The following is a 20,565-nucleotide window of genomic DNA, read 5'->3' as shown; positions in this document are numbered from 1 at the left end:
AGGCACTTTTAAACCTTTCATCTATTGTTAATTCTCTTAACCTTTCAACCATGCTGTTGGTTGCCTGGAGAGCTAATGTTAAGGAGGTGATTGTGCTTGAACTCGGCGTCAAACGTTTGCCTGGTGAATACTGTTGGGCCAGCTCACCTGAGGCCAGGATTGCTGTGGGCTCAGCAAAACAATCCATAAAGTTACTGCATTGTGTTTACATATCATCCAGGAGGTTGAGGCTTTCCCCAAAACTGAAGTGTGACAAAATGAATCGATCATTCAGCTCCTGGGCATGTGTGGGAGACTTGTGTTTCAGTCAGTTCTCTATACGGTTTGATTTGCCCATTGCCTCAGACTTCCCTGGGGTCACACCACAAGTCAGAGAAGCGGCGGGAAAGGAGCTGCAGGAGGCCAGGCCTTACCTGGACAGCCAGCCTCAGGCTCTGGGTGTTCGATGCTGTTCGACTTGTGCTTCCCCATTGCCCGCGGGTCTCTCCTCTGACTGACTCCTCTGTGCTCTTCCAGAAGAGGCCGAGCGCTGCAGCTTCGGGGTGGGTTCACTGTCCAGGCGGCGGCGCCCCCTGGCCCTGCGGGAGGACGGCCCTCGCCGGCGCACACACCTACACATTGGCCTGCCCCATGACTTCCGCCCCGTGTCCTCCATCATCGACGTGGACATCCTCCCCGAGACACACCGCCGTGTGAGGCTGTACCGGCACGGCTGCCAGAAGCCACTGGGCTTCTATATCCGCGACGGCACGAGCGTGCGCGTGGCCCCGCAGGGGCTGGAGAAGGTGCCCGGCATCTTCATCTCCCGTATGGTGCCTGGCGGCCTGGCCGAGAGCACTGGGCTGCTGGCCGTAGACGATGAGGTCTTGGAGGTGAACGGGATTGAGGTGGCCGGGAAGACACTGGACCAGGTCACGGACATGATGATCGCCAACAGCCACAACCTCATCGTCACGGTCAAGCCGGCCAACCAGAGGAACAACGTGGTGCGTGGCAGCCGTGCGTTGGGCAGCTCCGGCCGCTCCTCGGACAGCACGGCCAGCCGCCACAGCCTGCCTGCAGCCCACGTCCTGCAGAACTTGCCCCCTGACGAGATGGAGAGCGACGAAGAGGCCGACGTGGTCCTCGAGGGCGTCCTGGAGCCCCGGCTGGTACCCAGGCTGCCACCAGGCAGCCTCGCTCGGGTCAACGGTGCTGGCCTGGCGCCCGGCCTGCACAGCCCTGGGCGGGAGGGCAGTGTCCAGAGGCTGCTCAGCTCCCTCCGGTCCGACCCCCGCCACAGCCTGGCCCTGCCCCCCGGAGGGGTGGAAGAGCACGGGCCAGCAGTCACCCTGTAGGGCCAGGCGTCAGACAGGTCAGTTTCCCGAGGGGAAATACTTCTTCAAGTTTTATTCCAGTCTTAAAATAAGAAAAAATTGTATACTGCACGCCTCCTTTTTGTTGTTTTTACTTATCCCTCCCTTTTCTCCCACAACCCTACTCTTTATTCCAACTTATGGAGAGAAAAGAATATTGTATTTTTGTAGAATTTCTCCACAGAACATAAAATACATGCACCGTCTGTACGAGGCTGGGTGAGGGTCTAGCACCTTTGTCAAGTGGTAGAAAGGATCTGACCAAGTGCAGAAAATACTTCGTTTTTAAATTTTAAAAATATACTTTTTAAAATGAAGCTTTAAAATTACTTTTTTAAAATAGTCGAATTCATGTTTTCACTGTGCTTCCTGCCGACTTGCACTGATTCTGCTGACGGGCCAGAGGCTATGAAGATGGGACGTGGCAGGAAGGTAGAGGCTGGTTTTCAAGAGCAAATGCACCCACACCTGGAATAATAAGCATGGCGGTAGAGGATGAATTTCAGAACGTTGCACTGTTTGCGGTCCTGTCTCACATAGCGAGAAGTGGTCGTGGTGGCCGCAGCGGTGGACTCGCCCCAACAGGCAGCTTTCTGAGGCCGTCACAGGCGGCCTGTTTAGCCTTTGAGGTGAATTCGATTTTGGGAAGAGAGTGGAAGGCACAGCTCACCAGTACCATCTGTGATCAAAAGCCAGCATTTACTCTGAGGTAAAAACCAGTCTTTTCCTATGGATTGTGACTCGGAGGGCAGTTTCTGAAGTGTTTCCAACACTTCACACAGGCCTTTGAAAGGTCAGTCATTTGGATGTATGGGTTCTGTTGTCTTTGATTTTAAATAACAAGTCACATGGAATGTAAAGGTTTCTAACATATTAAATTCATTGTCACTTCCTTTGGTATTCTAGCAATATTCACATATTTAGTAATTTTAAAGGTTTATTCATGTTTCAGCCAATCAAACTTTATATGACCTGTATTTTCTACTTGAATCCAGTGTCGAGGAGAAAATGTTACACTTGTAGTTTGAAAACAAAACTTTCACCCAAAGAAGTTTTCATGTAAATACAGGTAAACGTGTATTTTTGTAGGCTGCCTTTTGGGAAACTATGTGGCTGCTTCTCCGGCACCCCCTGCTGGTAGTGGCAGAACTGACTTTATGGATGGCAGGTTGATAACAGGTGGAAAACAGTGTATCTCAGTGTGTTCATTTCTCCTGAATTCATTTCTCCTGAATTCATTCAGTGAAAAGCAAATTATTTTTCTTTCGGAAACTATTTATTGGGCATAAATAGCTTTTATTGAGTAGTTGTGGTCTCCTGCACCTTTGTTTTTGTTATTTGTATGCCAGGATCACTGTCTGTTTTGGTCCTAAGTACAGGGAAGACCAAAGATGCTCCCCTTTGAGGTCTAGGACCCCCAAATTTATGGGCTCCAATGAACTGTATGAGCATTTTTGGGCACCAGGAGTCAGAAGTGTTGTTTTTTTACTATGACAAGTATTGTAGAACCAAAACTCTTATGCTAACTTACTATCACAAAGGAAATGTTCTTTTATTAAGTTATTGCTGGTTATTGAATATCTTGTCAAATAACTAGGTGTGTTTTTAAGTAAATGTGAATACTTTTTTAAAGGACAAAAAGGCTTATGCTGAGATTTGTGTGCTGTTGTTCATTATTTTAGGAGTTATGAATTGTCTTGAGCAGCTGCTTGAGTGTATTTTTCTACCCAGGTCTATATTTCTGCAATTTTCTTTTTTTTTAAAAAAAAAGGACAAAAAAAACTATGTTGTATACACATTAAAGTTTTCTTTTATATCAAAGAATAAAACTTTTTCTTTGCTGCTTTCAGCTGTGTTCTAAATAAATACTGGAGAGAATGTCTGTTAACGGTCAGCAGAGAGAAACTCAGCCTCAGGATGAAATACCTAATATTTACCAAGTGCCTCTTGTGTGCCTTATTTTTTTTTTTTTTTTTTCACGTAATCCTCACACTTCCTCCACAGGCAAGTAGTAGCAGCCCCATTTTACAGATGGGAAAAATGGGCTCAAACTCAAGCAGGTCGTAAGGCATTTCAGGTAACCAAATTATACTCGTATTTGATAGGAGATAGATGTGTCGTAGGTCCAGAACCTTCTTTTGAAGTCCTTTTGAAAAAGCTTTTCTGAATACTTACTATACAGCTTTTTCAAAATATACCCTGGTTTGCAAAACCTCCATTAACACTTTATCATCATGGACATTACTAAATGTATAATACATCAAGATCTCATTCAGTAAATTACAAATGTCAAGGTGACAGCAGCAAACACCAATAACTCCTGGAAGAAAGAGGCGCAACTATCTCAGCTTCACCAGTGTGCACCACCTCGCTGAATCCCCTCACTGATGCTGAGCTGCAGGCAGCCCTTTTCCATTTAGAGCTGGGGGGACTCGAGCATTGGGACAGTCACCCCCACAGCCTGTGAGGTGGAGCTGAGGCAGGCAGGTACTGAAGCTGGATACATGCTCTGAGTTAGCCCCTGTGATGGAGTCGGAGATGCAGGGGCAGATACCTGGCTAACCAGCCAGGGAGCGCAGGTCACTTGACCTCGTAGTAATGCACGTTGCCAGCCCCAGAGCCTGTGACATCTCAGGAGGGCCAACCTTTCAGCTGATAGGGAGACCCTGTCCACAAATCAGTGAGGTTATATAGTATCTCACAGTTTTACACAAAGTAGCCAGAGACAGGGAGCGGGGTCTTGTTGCAAGTCGCAAAGATACCTGGATAATGCTGGTACTGAGACCCTAATATCAGGTAGCCTGCAAAAAGTATTTCCTGATGGGCAGAAATACTGTTCTGTGGTTTACTTTTTATTCCAGCTACACCTGTTCCTCCTGCCTGCCTCTGACATCAGTCTGCTAAGCATTTCGTATCCCAAACACATCCCAAGTCAATATACAAATTCTTTTACCCTCTTACGTTTCCTCACTTATTTTGTTTTCTTCTTTATCTTCACAAAAAGATAACTTTCAGGGATTGAGAACGTTGCATTACTGAACAACATTTCCAAGGAATGGCATAAACTGTTACTATGTTACTAAAAAGCAAACAGAATGATTCACCATTGGTGTCCCCAGCCCAGGAAACAAGTGCCACTTTCCACGTTCCCTTCCCCAGGGAGCTTTGAAAGGAAACACATTTCTTAACCTGAACCCTCTTGACCCCAAGCTAATGTGCCGGGGGAAGAGCTCTTTGCACACAAGTTTTAATTCTAGTAGGGACCCCAGTGATCTGTTGAGCGAGACTACAGGTGTTTCACGGCAAACTGAGTCGTCTGCCTGATTGCTCCAGGACCAAGTTACTTTTTTTTTTTTTTTTTTTTGCCGTACGCGGGCCTCTCACTGCTGTGGCTTCTCCCGTTGCGGAGCACAGGCTCAGTGGCCATGGCTCACGGGCCCAGACGCTCCGCGGCGCGTGGGATCCTCCCGGACCGGGGCACGAACCCGCGTCCCCTGCATCGGCAGGTGGACTCTCAACCACTGCACCACCAGGGAAGCCCCCCGAGTTACATTTTTCATATGAACCCCACCCAAAGCCCAGAGCACAGGTGAGAAGCAGCTTCCACAGACCAGCTTCCAGGGACTCAGGGAAGCACTGCAAACCCTACTTAATGTCCTCAGGTTGCTGTTTTGGTTTTATGTGTTTTGTCTCCTAAACCAGCATAAGCTCTTTGTTCAGAGGTTTTTATATTCTCTTAGTTTTTTTATTTAGTGAGTGGGAGCATACAAATGTTTTCATGGACCTTGTACTTTAGAAACAGATAATAACAAATGAGTATAAGATGTAATATTTTGTTTGCCAGTAACTGCTATGAATAAAAACAAAACCAGAAGGAGGATACTGTAAATTTTTACCATTACTTTATAAAACGAGGAAGTAAAGGTAGACTGATATTTCCAGGATCACATGGTAATTTGCAGAGCCATAATTCACACCCATATTTTTTGACGTCCAGTACTTTTCCCGCCCCATCTATCTGCTTCCAGAAATGCAGCATTCGGGGCTTCCCTGGTGATGCAGTGGTTGAGAATCCGCCTGCCAATTCAGGGGACATGGGTTCGAGCCCTGGTCCGGGAAGATCCCACATGCCGCAGAGCAGCTAAGCCCGTGCACCACAACTACTGAGCCTGCGCTCTAGAGCCCGTGAGCCACAACTACTGAAGCCCACGCGCCTAGAGCCCGTGCTCCGCAACAAGAGAAGCCACCGCAGCGAGAAGCCCGTGCACCACAACCAAGAGTCGCCCCCGCTCAACGCAACTAGAAAAAGCCCGAGCACAGCAACGATGACCCAATGCAGCCAAAAAATAAATAAATAAATTTATAAAAAAAGAAATGCAACATTCATCCACACAGTTCCCACTAAGGAAAAACACCAGTCTCCTCCTTGAATTATTCTGGACTGAGCCATAAACCTCCAGTCCATCTAACAATAGTAGTTCCAGGATTTGTCATCCAGCATAAGTGACATCAAGAATATACACTAAAGGGCTGCTCATACCAGGATCACTCAGGTAGAAAATATCAAAGGGAAACTTCCCTGTCCTGGGCCACTGACCCTAAACATCCTTTCTCTTCCCCTCTTCAGAATCATGACTTCTGTGTTTAAAAGCACCTTAGAGAACTGAATGCTGCTAGAATGGTAGCCTATTTGGGAGACCCAGCCGTGCTCAGCAGCAGCCAGCTTACCCTAACCACAGCCCGTTTTCCTCTGGCTCACTCACCCCGGCTCCTCCTCATGCCCCAGGGTCAGGGGTCAGGGGTCAGGCTCCCCGGCATGGGACAGGTGTGTTTATTAGTGAGAACTTTCTTAGACAGGAACGAAGTGCACTCCCCGGACTCCTGTACGTTGTTCCTAATTTGTGTGCTCATATTCTCCCTGCTCCCTCAGGGGCTGCATGGTTTCCACTCCTACCATCCCGGCCCCTTGTCACTATCCCAGGTTGAACTCGGGTTCAAAACGCAGAAAAGGCTACGTTCGTGATCAGGATGTTTAGTGCTGACGAAACATCATCCCACTGCGGCCGCAGCTCGGGGCTGGGATCAGTCTGACCTTGCGGGTGAACCACGCAGAGCCCGATTTTCCCAGCCCCGCACTTGTGCAACGTGAAAGTTCTCCGACTATAAATCCAGGTTCAGGTACAAATTAAGATCAAAGAACACATATGCATTAAATAAACACAGTAAATGAGAACGCATATGTGGGGTCGGCAGTACCTTACTGCTCCTAACTTAGGACACTCACCCGCCAGGACTGGCGACACCTCACTAGACGTGAGAAAAGGCCAGCTCTGTCCACACGGGTAGATGGTGGAGCTCCAGGCCACGTGACGCTCCAAATCCAGCACTAGCCAGGGCAGTGGGCGTGGACCCTGGATGTGGAGCCCATCTTCACCACGATGGGAGGAATGGCCACCCAGACAAAACTGGGGCTTTGGCAGCGAAGAGGGACGTATCACACCGGCTGCCTGGCAGCAGTGCCACAATCTGAGGTGAGTTGACAACACCTTAAGTTGCTAGTGGCTCACCTTCCGCTCTTCGGATGCAGGCCCGCCCTCCCATGCTCTGTGGTGCCGAGGGAGAAGTGTGCCAGCCACAGCGCTGGACCCCAAGACACCGGCCTCCAAGCGGTCTCTAGCAGCCTCTCCGGCATTCCCGTCCTCGTCACCTGGCTTCCTGCCTCTACAGCCAGACTGGTCACCCCCCCCCCCGTTCTATTCCAGCTGGCGGTGGGCTGGGGGCAGCTGTAATCAGCCCCCACGTGAAATCTCCTCTGTCTGAAATGCCTGGCAGAGTGAAGACACTTTGGCAGGGAACCTGGAGGTCCCTGTGGACCCTCAGGCTGGCGGTGGGATGGGGGTGACGGAAACAGTGCCTCCCGGGGCTGCTGGCAACGAGTTAGATCCCCGTGGATGACGCCGTGCTGGGAGCGCGGAAATGGTGCTGCTGGGACTGCACTGCCAGCGCCACTCCACTGAGAAACACTTTGACCCCGGGACGAGCCTCCGCCTGCCCACTGCAGCTGCTCCCTCCGTACAGACGCTTCACCCCCACTCCCCTTAGCAGCTTCACAGCCGACAGCGGCACCCCTCGCGGCCCTCACGACGCCTCCCTCACTGCCCGGCTGAGCGAGGCCAGTCGCCGGCTGTGCAAGGCCAACCGAGACTAAGTCGAGGCTTCCGGCTCAACGTCCATATTCCTGCCCCTGCACAGCCTCCGCTGCACCCGTTTCCACTCGGGCTCTTTGGGTGTTCAGGCAGGAGCCCTGAAATGCCACAAGTATCTGAGCCCATTCAGAAGTGCACATCAGACACCTTCAAATACTGAACCTAGATTTCTACCCACAGAGCCAGTTCCTTCCGCCTTGTCTTCAAGTGTACCAACCCAAACTATCCACAAGGTGCTTCACAAAGTGTGACTCTCAAAAATATAACCCCTGAAGAAAGATGGCCCCGTAGGCATCTAGACAGTTCAGCACTGAAGTAACAAAGTGTAGACACACGAAAAGCACAAAGGCCCTGAGATACTGGGTTATTTACAGTGTTTATATTACAAAAAGTGTGGAAGCTTTATACATCAATCGTGGCTTAGATTTCTGATTATTTCTCTAGGATAGATTCCTAGATGAAATCACTGAATCAAAGGGTATGAACATTTTTGAAGTTCTCTTTGGAAACAATCTCATGGAAAAGTTGCAAGCACAGCAGGAAAAAGAAAAGCTGAAATGCTGCCAAACTGATGCCCCAAACTGCAGCCATCGGGACCCAGAGTGGGGTGACTCAGGAAGACCCTGAGCTCTCCTCCTCCAGACACGCGTCTACAGCTGCAGGTGCGACCATCTCCTCTGAAAAAGACCTTCAACTCGCCGAGCAGCTACCTCACGTTGAAAAACGAGACTGCAAGAGCCACGTGGAAGCGGGTGGGAGAGGCTGACGCAGTCTCCCCATAAACCCACCCCTGGCACAGCTGCCCACCACAAGGAGGGAATCACAAACCTGGAGCTTCTCCCTGAGGAGCCAGAGGTTGCGCCCCACAAAGGGCGCCCCGGCAAGAGACAAGCCCCCAAAACATCTGGCTTGCAGCCCACCCAGCCCCACATCCGCGAGACCCAGCGGGCTTCAGGAAGCCCAGAGGCGCCCTGACACGCAGGCTCACTCAGCCCAGGGCCCAGACTTGACGGCAGAGGCTCACTGGCTGATCTCAGAGCCTCGACCCGAGGAGCCAGGCCTGGTGGGACACTCTCCAGGGACAGGGCGCTAGCGCTGCCGCTGTGCTCCCTCTTGCTAAAGCTGGGGGTGACCTGTTGGTTAATTGAAACCTTTTTCCTTTTTTTCTCTGTGGAGCCATCTTGGCACTCTCTCTGCCTCGTGAGAGCCAGCAAGCTCCATCATTTTTCCTGTTTCCTGGGAGGGTGCATGTCTTCACCGCTCTCTCTGCCACGCCCACAGCACCAACACCTCTGGGAGGGGAGCTCTTACACATGCCAGTGCCCCGGTTCTTATGTCAGGTGCCTGATTTTTGAGGCTTCAGCCCAGGGGATGCCCCTTGATCACCTGGCTCTGAACACCGAGGGCTTGCGTTTCTGGGTCCCCTGGGACTGTAACATTGGAGAGAGTTCTTGGCAGGCTACAACCCAGGGCGCTGCACAGATAACAGACCAAAACATTCGCCCGTCTTTGTGAGATAGAGGCCTATTTGCTGTCCAGGGGCTTTGGCCTGAGGGGCAGGCCTCTGAAATGGCAGGCTTGCAGGGGTCCAAGAGGTGCTCAGGGAATGGAGGCTGGTGGATGCAATCTTCCTGCCCACCCCCTGCCTTGCTGCACCTCACTGGTATCTCCCAGAGAGGAGTTTATACCCTCTGGCGCCCTGATTTTTGCAGCTGCTGCCAGGCGACACCTCCACATCACCCAGCTCCAGTTGCCAGTGGGCCTTACACGGACAGGTCCCACAGCACCATAACCAATGGAGGCGGAGTCTCAGACAGCTACCACCCTCAGGGCACAACAAGAGGCGGCAGGCCCAGGAGCTCAGTCTTCCTGTGAAAGAGGCCCTACTGGCTCACCAGCGAGGCAGAAGCCTGAGGAGCAGGCATCTAATGACACACAACATCTAAGGGCTGAGCGCAAACCTTTCCAGAGACCTCGAGAGCTGGGTGTTTGCATCCTCGCTCCAGCACGTCCACAGCCCACGGCTCGGGGGGAGCTCCTACACGCCGCTGGTGTCCCACTGTTGCTGCCCCGGGATGCCCGTGAACACCCAGCTCTGGCGGCCAGTGGGCTTGTGCTCCTGGGCCCACAGGACTGTGACGGTCAGAGACAGCTCTTGGCAGGGTCCCACCCCAGGACACCGCACAGACACCACACCGGAACACACCCCGACTCTCTCCGTGAAAGAGGCCTACTTCCTGTCCCAGAGCTTCGGCCTGAGGGTCAGGCTCCAGGTGTGGCTCAGCCCGAGGCCCTGGAACAGAGGTGCTCTCAGGGAACGCGGGCTGGGACACCATCCTATGCGCCCCCTCTGCCTCACTCCCGCTCAGCGGTATCTTCCAGAAAGGAGCTTATAAACTCGTCTAGAGCCCCAGTTTTTGCAACTATTGCCCAGGGGACACCTCAGATCGCCCGTCTGGTGGCCAGCAAGGACTCCACAGCAGTCCCACAGGACTACATATTTCTATACTGTAAAAGCTACTGCCACAGATACACAACAAGGTCCTACTGTAGAGCACAGGGAACTATATTCAAAATCTCGTGTCAAACCATAATGGAAAAGAACTGAAAAACAATATATATATGTATAACTGAGTCACTTTGCTGTACAGCAGAAATTAAACACAACATTGTAAATTAACTATACCTCAATACAATTTTTTAAAAAAGCTTTTTCCAGAGGACATCAAGATGGAAGAGGAAGAGGACACGGGGCTCACCTACCCCCACAAACACGTCAAACTATATCTATATGTGGAGCAATTCTCACTGGAAACTGGCAGAAGGATTCCTCTATAACCAAGGCTGTAAGACAGAGCCCTACAGGGCTGAGTAGGAAGCGGGGAGAAGCGATCAGGTTGGGACCTGCGCCCCTGGGAGGGGACACAAAGGAGGAGGGGGATGACACTGACTCGGAGACCCTCCCTGGGGAGTGAGCAGTTGGAACCACCTCTGGGTACCCCAGCCCTGGGGTCCAACACGAGGAGGCCAAGTCCCCTTAGCTGGTTTGAAAACCAGTAGAACCAGCAGTGGGGATGTGACAAACCCAGACTCTACTCGTGAAGAGTGGGCACATGCCTGCTCACTCCCGGGCCAAGTGGAGACAGAAACTGCCCGGGCTCTGGTCAGTTTCCACACCAACCCGGGCCACGGCGCGGCCCACACTGAGCACCCCCTGCAGCCCCTCTCGCTCCGCGGTGCAGCCCCTCAGGAGGGTGGAGGCCGCTGCCGCTGAGCAGAGTGCTTGGTTGAGGAGCCAGAGCTGACTCAACCCAGCACGGCACCTGAGCAGGGTGAGGATGGCTATTACTGGCATTCACAGCAGGTCAGGATTGGCTGCAACTGTGACTGGTGCCCATGCTGCTCAGGCACCCCACAGCAAGCCCTGGGCACCCGCTCCAGTGCGCTCCCCTCTGGAGCAAAGGTGCTGACGCTCGGAGGGGAGGGCACACACCTACAGGGAACGAACCAGCTCAGACTGACCCTCAGGGTCTGAGAACCCAGCTCACACCTGACTCTGCCACCTCCACTCCCAGCCCCACCTCCTACCAAGGTGGTAGGTGCCAGCACACCCTGGGGGAAGATGTGGCTCATGCTCATGTCAGATCCAGCTCTCCCAGCAAAGCAGCTGGCACACGCAGACTGTGTCGGGACATCCCCACACAAGGCCACCCCTCCAAGACTGGGATCGGTAACTGCTTCATCTAGTTTCACAGAGACAGAGAAAGATGAGCAAAGTGAGAAGACAGGAGTTTGTTTCAAATGAAAGAACACAAAAACCCTTGTGAGAACAACTAATGTAACACAGATAAACAATTTACCAGATGAAGAGTTCACAGCATTGGGAATAAGAATACTGACTGAGAAAGAGAGATGAACACATGACAAATTTAACAAGGAACTAGAAAATATTAAAAGAACCCCTCAGAACTGAAGAATACAATAACTGAAATGAAAAATACACAAGAGGAATTAACAGCAGACTAGGTGATACAGAAGAATACTAAGTGATCTGGAAGATAGAGTAATGGAAATCACTCATTCAGAACAGCTAAAAGAGAAACATAAAAAAGAAAACAGTTTAAGGAACCTTTGGGACAAAATCAAGCATACCAACATTTGAATTATAGGGGTCCCAGAAGGAGAAGAGAGAGAAAAAGGAGTCAAAATGTATTTGATGAAATTATGGCTGAAAACTTCCCAAACCTGCAGAAGGAAACAGATATTCAGGTACAGGAAGAACAGTCCCAAACAAGATGAACCCAAAGACACCCACACAAAGACATGTCATAATGAAAACAGCAGAAGTTAAAGAGAGAATTCTAATGGCAGCAAGAGAAAAACCAAGAGTCACACACAAGGGGACTCCCAAAAGGCTAGCAGCTGATTTTTCTGCAGAAACTTTGCAGGCCAGAATGGAAGGGCATGATATAAAGTGCTGAAAGGGAAAAATCTACAAACTAGGATACTCTACCCAGCAAAATAACCAGTCAGAATTGAGGGAGAGATCAAGAATTTCTCAGATAAGCAAAAACAAAAAGAGTTCATCAATACTAAACTAACCCTAAAAGAAATGCTAAAGCGGAAAACAAAAGGCTACAAGATCAAAGAATCCATAGGAAAGGAAAAATCCCACTAGTAAAGTCAAATGTATATTAAAGGCTGTGGATTGACCACTTCACTAAGCTAGTACAAAAATTAAAAAGCAAAAAATTGTAAAATGAACTATAATAAACAGTTAAGGGATAAACATGAAGATGTAAAACATGACATCAAAAACTCATACCATGTGAAAGTAAAAAAAATGTAGCTCTTTTAGAAGAACCTTTTAGATCTTTTTGAACTTAAATGACTACAAGTTTAAAACAGGTTAAAAAAAAAAACAGGTAGATACAGTTATAGGTCGAAATATATGAACCCCATGGTAACCACAAATCAAAAACCTACAATAGATACAGAAAAACTAGAGAGAAAGGAACACTAAAGCAAATCATCAAACCACAAGGGAAGAAACTAAAGGAAGACAGAGAAGAACTACAAAAACAATCAGCAAACAAGTAACAAAACGGCAATAAGTACATTCCTATCAGTAATCACTTTAAATGTCAATGGACTAAACGCACCAATCAAAAGTCATAGGTTGGCTAGGGGCTTCCTGGCGGTCCAGTGGTTAAGACTCCACGCTTCCACTGCAGGGTGCATAGGTTTGATCCCTGGTCTGGGAACTAAGATACCACATGCCACACAGCACAGCCAAAAAAACAAAGACCCATATGTATGCTGCTTACAAAAGACTCATTTCAGAGCTAAAGACACACACAGACTGAAAGTAAGGGATAGAAAAAGATACTGAATGCAAATGGAAATGTCAAGAAAGCTGGGGTAACAATACTCATATCAGGCAAAACAGACTTTAAAGCAATGTCTATACAAAAGACAAAGAAGGGCATTTTATAATGATAAAGGAATCAACACAAGAAGAGGAAACAGGGACTTCCCTGGTGGCACAGTGGTTAAGAATCCGCCTGCCAATGCAGGGGACATGGGTTCGAGCCCTGGTCCAGGAAGATCCCACATGCCACGGAGCAACTAAGCCTGTGCACCACAACTACTGAGCCTGCGCTCTAGAGCCTGCGAGCCACAACTACTGAGCCCGACTGCCACAACTACTGAAGCCCGCGCGCCTAGAGCCTGTGCTCCACAACAAGAGAAACCACTGCAATGAGAAGCCCGCGCATCACAACGAAGAGTAGCCCACGCTCGCCGCAACTAGAGAAAGCCTGTGCGCAGCAACAAAGACCCAACGCAGCCAAAAATAAAATAAATAAATTTATTAAAAAAGAAGAGGATATAACATTTGTTAACATAAATGCACCTAATATAGGAGCTTCTAGATATATAAAGCAAATACTGAAATACATAAAAGGAGAAACTGACAATAATAAAGTAATAATAGTGTACTTTAACACCCCACTTACATCAATGAATATTTCATCCAAACAGAAAATCAATAAGGAAACAGTGGTTATAAATGATACAATAGGCCAGTTGAACTTAATAGATATCTACAGGATATTCCATCCAAAAACAGAAAAATACACATTCTTTTCAAGTGCATATGGAACGTTTTTGAGGACAGATCACATGCTAGGCCACAAAAAAGCCTCACAAATTTAAAAGGATAGAAATTATATCAACATTTTTTTTTTGGACCACAACAGTATAAAACTAGAAATCAATCACAGGACAAAAAATAGGAAAAGCACAAACATGTGGAGATTAAACAACATGCTACTAAAAAAACATTGGGGCAATGAAGAAATCAAAGAGGAATTCAGAAAATACCTCAAGACAAATGGAAATAAAAACACAACTTTCCAAAATCTATGGGACGCAGCAAAAGGGCAGTTCTAAAAGGGAAGTTTAAAGTGATACAGAAACAAACAAACAAAAATCTCAAATAAACAACCTAACCTACCAGTGAAAGGAATTAGAAAAAGAAGAACAAACAAAGACCAAAGTCAGCAGAAGGAAGGAAATAATAAAGATCAGAGAGGAAACAAATAAAAATAGAGGCAAAAAAAAAAGAAACAAAAGAAGAGAAATAACAACCAATAACACAGAGATACAAAATTTCATAAGAGAACACTAAGAATACTTACATGCCAACAAATAAGACAACCTAGAAGAAATGGATACTTTTCTAGAAATATACAATCTTCCAAGACTGAATCGGGAAGAAACAGACAATCTGTGAAACACTAATAGTGAAACTGAGTTTGTAGTAAAAAAAAAAACAAAACAAAAAAAACTGCCAACAAACAAAAGTCAGGACCAGACAGTGGCACAGAGGAATTCTACCAAACATATAAACAAGAGCTAATACATATCCTTCTCAAACTATTCCAAAAAACTGAAGACAGAACACTCCCAAATTCATTCTGCGAGGCCACCATCACCCTGACACTAGAACCAGAAAAAGACAATACAAAAAAAGAAAATTACAGGCCAATATCTTTGATGAATATAGATGCAAAAATTCCCAACAAAGTATTAGCAAACTGAATACAACAATATATAAAAGGATCATATACCATGATTAAGTGGGATTTATTCCAGGGACATAAGAATGGTTCAACATCCACAAACCAATCAATGAGATGTACCACATTAACAAAAGGAAGGATCAAAATCCCATGATCATCTCAATAAACACAGAAAAAGCATCTGACAAAGTGCAACATGCATTCATGATCTCTCATCAAAGCTGCAGACAGAATATATCTCAACATAATAAAGGCCATTACGACAAACCCACAGCTAACATCACACTCAATGGTGAAAAGCTAAGAGCTTTTCCTCTAAAATCAGGAAGAAGACAAGGATGCCCACTCTCACCCCTGATATTTAACATAGTACTGGAAGCCCTAGCCACAGCAATCTGACCAAAAAAAAGAAATAAAAGGTAACCAAATTGGAAGGGAAGAAGTAAAACTGTCAGTATTTTCAGAAGATATGATACTATTCATAGGAAACCCTAAAGTCTCCACCACTAAATGATTTCAGTGAAGTTACAGGTTACAAGATTAATATACAGAAGTCTGTTGCTTTTCTATACATTAATGATGAAAAAGAAAAAGAAAAATCCCATTTAAAATTGCATCAAAAAGAATAAAATACCTAGGAATAAACTTAACCAAGGAGGTGAAAGACCTATACTCTGAAAACTATAAAACACTGATGAAGAAAACTGAAGATGATACAATGATACAAAGAAATGGAAAGATACCCTGTGCTCTTGGATTGGAACAATTAATATTGTTAAAATGGCCATCCTACTGGGACTTCCCTGGTGGTCCAGTGGTAAAGAATCCGCCTTACAATGCAGGGGACACGGGTTCGATCCCTGGTCAGGAAACTACGATGCCACATGCTGCAGGGCAACTAAGCCCGCGCACCACAACTACTGAGCTCGTGCGCCTCTACTAGAAAGCCTGTGTGCTGCAAACTACAGAGCCCACACGCTCTGGAGCCTGCGCGCCACAACTAGAGAAGAGAAAACCCACACGCCACAATTAGAGAGAAGCCCGCCCACCGCAATGAAGAGCTCACGTGCTGCAACAAAAGATCTCACATGCCTCAACGAAGATCCTGCATGCTGCGACTAAGACACAACACAGCCAAAAATAAATAAAATAAATTTTAAAAAATTTTTTAAAAAGAGCTGAAACAGCTATAAAAATAAATAAATGGCCATACTACCCAAAGCAATCTACAGATTTAATGCAATCCCTATCAAAATACCCATGACATTTTTCACATAACTACAACAAATAATCCTAAAATTTACACAGAAACACAAAAGACCCCAAATAACAAAAAAATCTTGAGAAAGAAGAACAGAGCTGGCGGTATCATGCTCCCTGGCTTCAGACTATACTACAAAGCTACAGTAATCAAAATAGAATGATAGGGCTTCCCTGGTGGCACAGTGGTTGAGAGTCCGCCTGCCGATGCAGGGGACACAGGTTCGTGCCCTGGTCCGGGAAGATCCCACATGCTGCGGAGCGGCTGGGCCCGTGAGCCATGACCGCTGAGCCTGTGCATCCGGAGCCTGTGCTCCGCAACGGGAGAGGGGAGAGGCCACAACACTGAGAGTCCCGCATACCGCAAAAAAAAAAAAAAAAAAATAGTATGGTACTGGCACAAAAACAGACACATTGATCAATAGAACAGAATAGAGAGCCCAGAAATAAAACCACTTACTATGGTCAATTAATCTATGACAAAGGAGGCAATAATATACAATGGAAAAAAGACAGTCTCTTCAATAAGTGGTGCTGGGAAAATTGGACAGCTACATGTAAAAGAATGAGATTAGAATATTTCCTCATATCATATACAAAAATAAACTCACATGAATTAAAGACCTAAATATAAGACCTGAAACCATACAACTCCTAGAAGAGAATATATGCAGAACATCCTTTGACATAAATCATAACAGTATTTTTTGGACCTGTCTCCTAAGGCAAAAGAAAGCTTTTGCTTTCTTTTAAGAAGCTTTTAAGAAGCTCCTAAAAAGCTTTTGCACAGCAAATGAAACCACTGACAAAACAAAAAGACAACCTAATGAATGGGAGAAAATATTTGTAAATGATATGACTGACAAGAGGTTAGTATCCAAAATATATAAACACATCATACACCTCAATATCAATAAAAACAAACATCTCAATCAAAAAATGGGCAGAAGACCTGAATAGGTATTTTTCCAAAGAAGACATACAGATGGTTAACAGGCACATGAAAAAATGCTATTACTAATTATTAGAGAAATGCAAACCAAAACAACAACAGGTGAGATATCACCTCAGATACCACCTGTCAGAATGGCTATCATCAAAAAGCCTACAAATAACCAATGTTGGCAAGGATGTGGAGAAAGGGGAACTCGTACTGGTGAGAATTTAAATTGGTGCAGCCACTGTGGAAAATAGTACAGAGCTTCCTCAAACACCTAAAAATAGAACTATCATATGACCTGGCAATTCCACTCCTGGGTATTATCCAGAAAAAAATCAAAGCACTAATTTGAAAAGATACATGCACCCCAACATTCAGAGCAGCATTATTTACAATTGCCGAGATATGGGAGCAACCTAAGTGTCCGTCAAGAGACAAATGGATAAACGATACACACACGGAATATTACTCAGCCATAAGCAAAAAATGAAACACTGCCGTTTGCAGCAATGTGAATGGACCTAGAGAATATTATGTTTAGTGAAATAAATCAGACGGAGAAAGACAAATACTGTATGATGTCATTTATTTGTGGAATCTAAACAATAAAACTAATGAATGTATATATCAAAACAGAAACAGGTTCACAGATATAGAAAACAAACTAGTGGTTACCACTGGGGAGAGGGAAGTGGGGAGGAGCATGTTAGGGGGATGGGATTAAGTTATAGAAACTATTGAATACTATGTGTAAAATAGATAAGCAACAAGGATATATTGTACAGGGAATTATAATCATGATTTTGTAATAATTTTTAATGGAGTATAATCTATAAAAATACGTATTTACTATGCTGTACACCTGAAACTAATGTAATATTGTAACTCTACTACACTTCCAAAAAAAGCAGCAAGAGAAAAACAACTTATTACATACAAGAGACCCCCCCATAACACTATCAGCAGTATTTTCAGCAGAAACTTTGCAGGCCAGTAAGGAGTAGCACAATGTACTCAAAGTGCTGAAAGAAAAACATTTCTAACCAAGGATACTCTACCTGGCAAAGTTATCAATCAGAATTGAAAGAGAGATAAAGTGTTTTCCAGACAAGCAAAAGCTAATGCAGTTCATCAGCACTAAACCAGCCTTACAAGAAATGTTAAAAGGATGACTTTAAGCTCTAATTATTAAGAAGAAAACCTATGAAAGTGTAATTCTCACTGATAAGGGTAAAGGTATTGCATTTATCACTTACAAAGCTAATATGAATGTTAAAAGGCAAAAGCAGTAAAAGTAACGATAACTACAATAATATTAAGGGATATACAAGATGAAAGATGTAAAATGTGACCCCAACAACATAAAATGTTGGGGGGCAATTAAAATGTAGAGCTTTAGAATGTGTTCAAAGTTAGGTTGTTATCAACTTAAAGTAGACTGTCACAAATACAGATTGTTAGATGTGAGCCTCAGGGTGACCACAAAACAAAAACCTATAGCAGACACACAAAAGATAATGAGAAAGGACTCTAAGAACAGCACTAAAGAAAGTAATCAAACCACAAGGGAGAGAGCAAGAGAAGAAGAAACAGAGGAACTACAGAACAGCCAGAAACCAGTTAACAAAATGGGAATGAGTACATACCTACCAATAATAACTTTAAATTTAAATGGATTAAATTTTCCAACCAAAAGACAGAGTGGCTGATGGATTAAAAAAACAGACCCATCTATATGCTGTCTCCATTACACACAGACTGAAAGTGAAGGGATGGAAAAAGATGTTCCATGCAAATGGAAACCAAAAGAAAGCTGTGGCTGCTATACTTATATCGGACAAAAGAGACTTTAAAACAAAGTCTGTAATAAGAGACAAAAAGGGCATTACATAGTGATAAAGGGCTCAATCCACAAGAGGATATAACATTTGTAAATATTTATGCAGCCAACATAGGAGCTCCTAAGTATATAAAGAAAATATTGACAGGCCTAGTGTAATTATATACATATAATTTTCATTAATATATATTTACATAAATACATAAATGGAATACTACTCAGCCATAAAAAAGAATAAACTCTTGCCATTTGCGACAACATGGATGGACCTTGAAGGCATCGCGCTAAGTGAAGGAAGTCAGAGAAAGACAAATACAGTGATCTCACTTATGTGTGGGTCGATTGGATTTAATCACCTTTCCCAACTGGTAGCACTGTTAGATGATACACTCCTTGTATTTTTAAAGAACTAAATAAACACACTTTAATTTTAGAAAACTTGTAAAATACAGAAAAACACAAAGAAGGGAGTCACATCTCGTCTCGCACCAGGTGCAGCAAGGGCTTCGCAGCCCATCTCCCTGGACACGTAGAGGTCACAGCTGAGCCTCACGGGAGCCCAGACATGCTGAGCGTTAACTGAAAGCAAGTGAGCATGGCATCTTGGCACCCATGTTCACAGCAGCTTTGTTCACAGTAGGTAAACCGTGGCAGTAACCCCAGTGTCCATCAAAGGATGAACAGATAAACAAAAAATGGAAATACATATGACCAAGTATTATTCAGCCTTTAAGAGGAAGGACACTCTGACACACACTACAACATGGATGAAACTGGAGGAGTTATGCTGAGTGAAATGAGCCAGTCACAAAAGGACAAATCCTGAATGATTCCATTTAAAGGAGATCACTAGAGTTGGCAAAATCATACATAGAGACAGAAAGTAGAATGCTGGGTTCCAGGGGCTGGAGGAGGGGAAATATGGGAGTTAGTGTTGAATAGAGACAGCGTTTCAATTTGGGAAGATAAAAATGTTCCCTGGATGGATGGTGGTGACGGTTCCACAACAATGTGAATGTATTTAAATGCCACCAAACTGTACACTTAAGAATGGTTAAGATGGTAAATTTTATATTACGTGTATTCTAACAATTTTTTAAATTGGGGGGAAAAAAGGAAACGAGTACAAATTTCTGGTCATTAAGCAGTCTAGAAATAACGCTTTGGATTCTTAGCTGATTTGTTCACCCAGGCTCCTTCCCTCTCTCTTCAGGTGCCTGTGTACAAACATCCTTTTGCACACACACACTGCCCTGTTGACCTGTGGTCTGATAACCAAGAATATGTGGAGCAATGAACCATTTTGGGGTCCGTGTATGAATGGGCCTTAAAGGTCACATGACACGTTCCCAGATTACATTAATTTCTCGACAATGAATCTAAGGATCACGCTGGTCTTAGTTTGAGGAACAAAAGGAGTAGCTGCTTTAAGCGTGGTTTGGAGCGTTCCAGGCAGAAAGGTGAGGGCAGTGAGGTCTGGGGACAAGGAATAACTTGAATGTGATGCTTCCTAACTGAATGCAGAATTCAGTACCCAAAGAAAAAGCACGGAATGAACCCCAGACCCTTGCAGCAAAGACAGGACTCATGTGCCACTCAGACTCTACAGGTTTTAAAGAACAAAGCCTTTTACACTGTCCTTGCACAAGCCCAGCTGGCACAGCGATGAGTGAGATACCATCACCCACCTTGGAAGGGCAGCCAGTGTCAGAAGAAGGTGCTCCAGCCGCCCTGGAGGTGTTCGTCCTCGCCCCTGGGCTGTGCCTCTGCTGAAGGGGTGGAGCTAGCGTCCTAGGGTTTTGGTGGAGCCGGAGACTTTAATTTTCTCTGAACCTGAAATGAGGTAAGGCCGAGGTGTCAGAGCAGGCAGGCTCCAGGG

General features: G+C 45.6%; 2 protein-coding genes across 6 annotated transcripts in view; one reads left to right on the top strand and one right to left on the bottom strand.

Annotated features, from left to right (window-relative positions):
* The window catches only part of PARD6G (par-6 family cell polarity regulator gamma), a 107,700-nt gene extending 104,501 nt beyond the window's left edge, over nt 1-3,199 (top strand). Inside the window, exon 3 of the mRNA XM_022560033.2 lies at nt 517-3,199. Within this exon, the coding sequence (XP_022415741.1) occupies nt 517-1,337 (821 nt within the window). The 3' untranslated portion in view covers nt 1,338-3,199. The remainder of the gene's footprint in view (nt 1-516) is intronic.
* Nucleotides 2,761-20,565, bottom strand: part of ADNP2 (ADNP homeobox 2) — a 54,045-nt gene continuing 36,240 nt past the window's right edge. For all 5 annotated transcript variants that reach the window (XR_016387675.1, XR_016387677.1, XR_016387678.1 and 2 more), the window contains one exon: nt 2,761-20,519. The gene's annotated coding sequence lies outside the window, so the exon portion shown is untranslated. The remainder of the gene's footprint in view (nt 20,520-20,565) is intronic.

This window comes from Delphinapterus leucas, chromosome 14 (assembly GCF_059928025.1).
Source record: "Delphinapterus leucas isolate spDelLeu-1000000601 "Yukka" chromosome 14, BTC_Dleu_Yukka2, whole genome shotgun sequence".
Classification (NCBI taxonomy): Eukaryota; Metazoa; Chordata; class Mammalia; order Artiodactyla; family Monodontidae; genus Delphinapterus; species Delphinapterus leucas.
The sequence above is the reverse complement of the archived record's forward strand: the minus strand, read 5'-3'. Positions and strand labels throughout refer to the sequence as shown.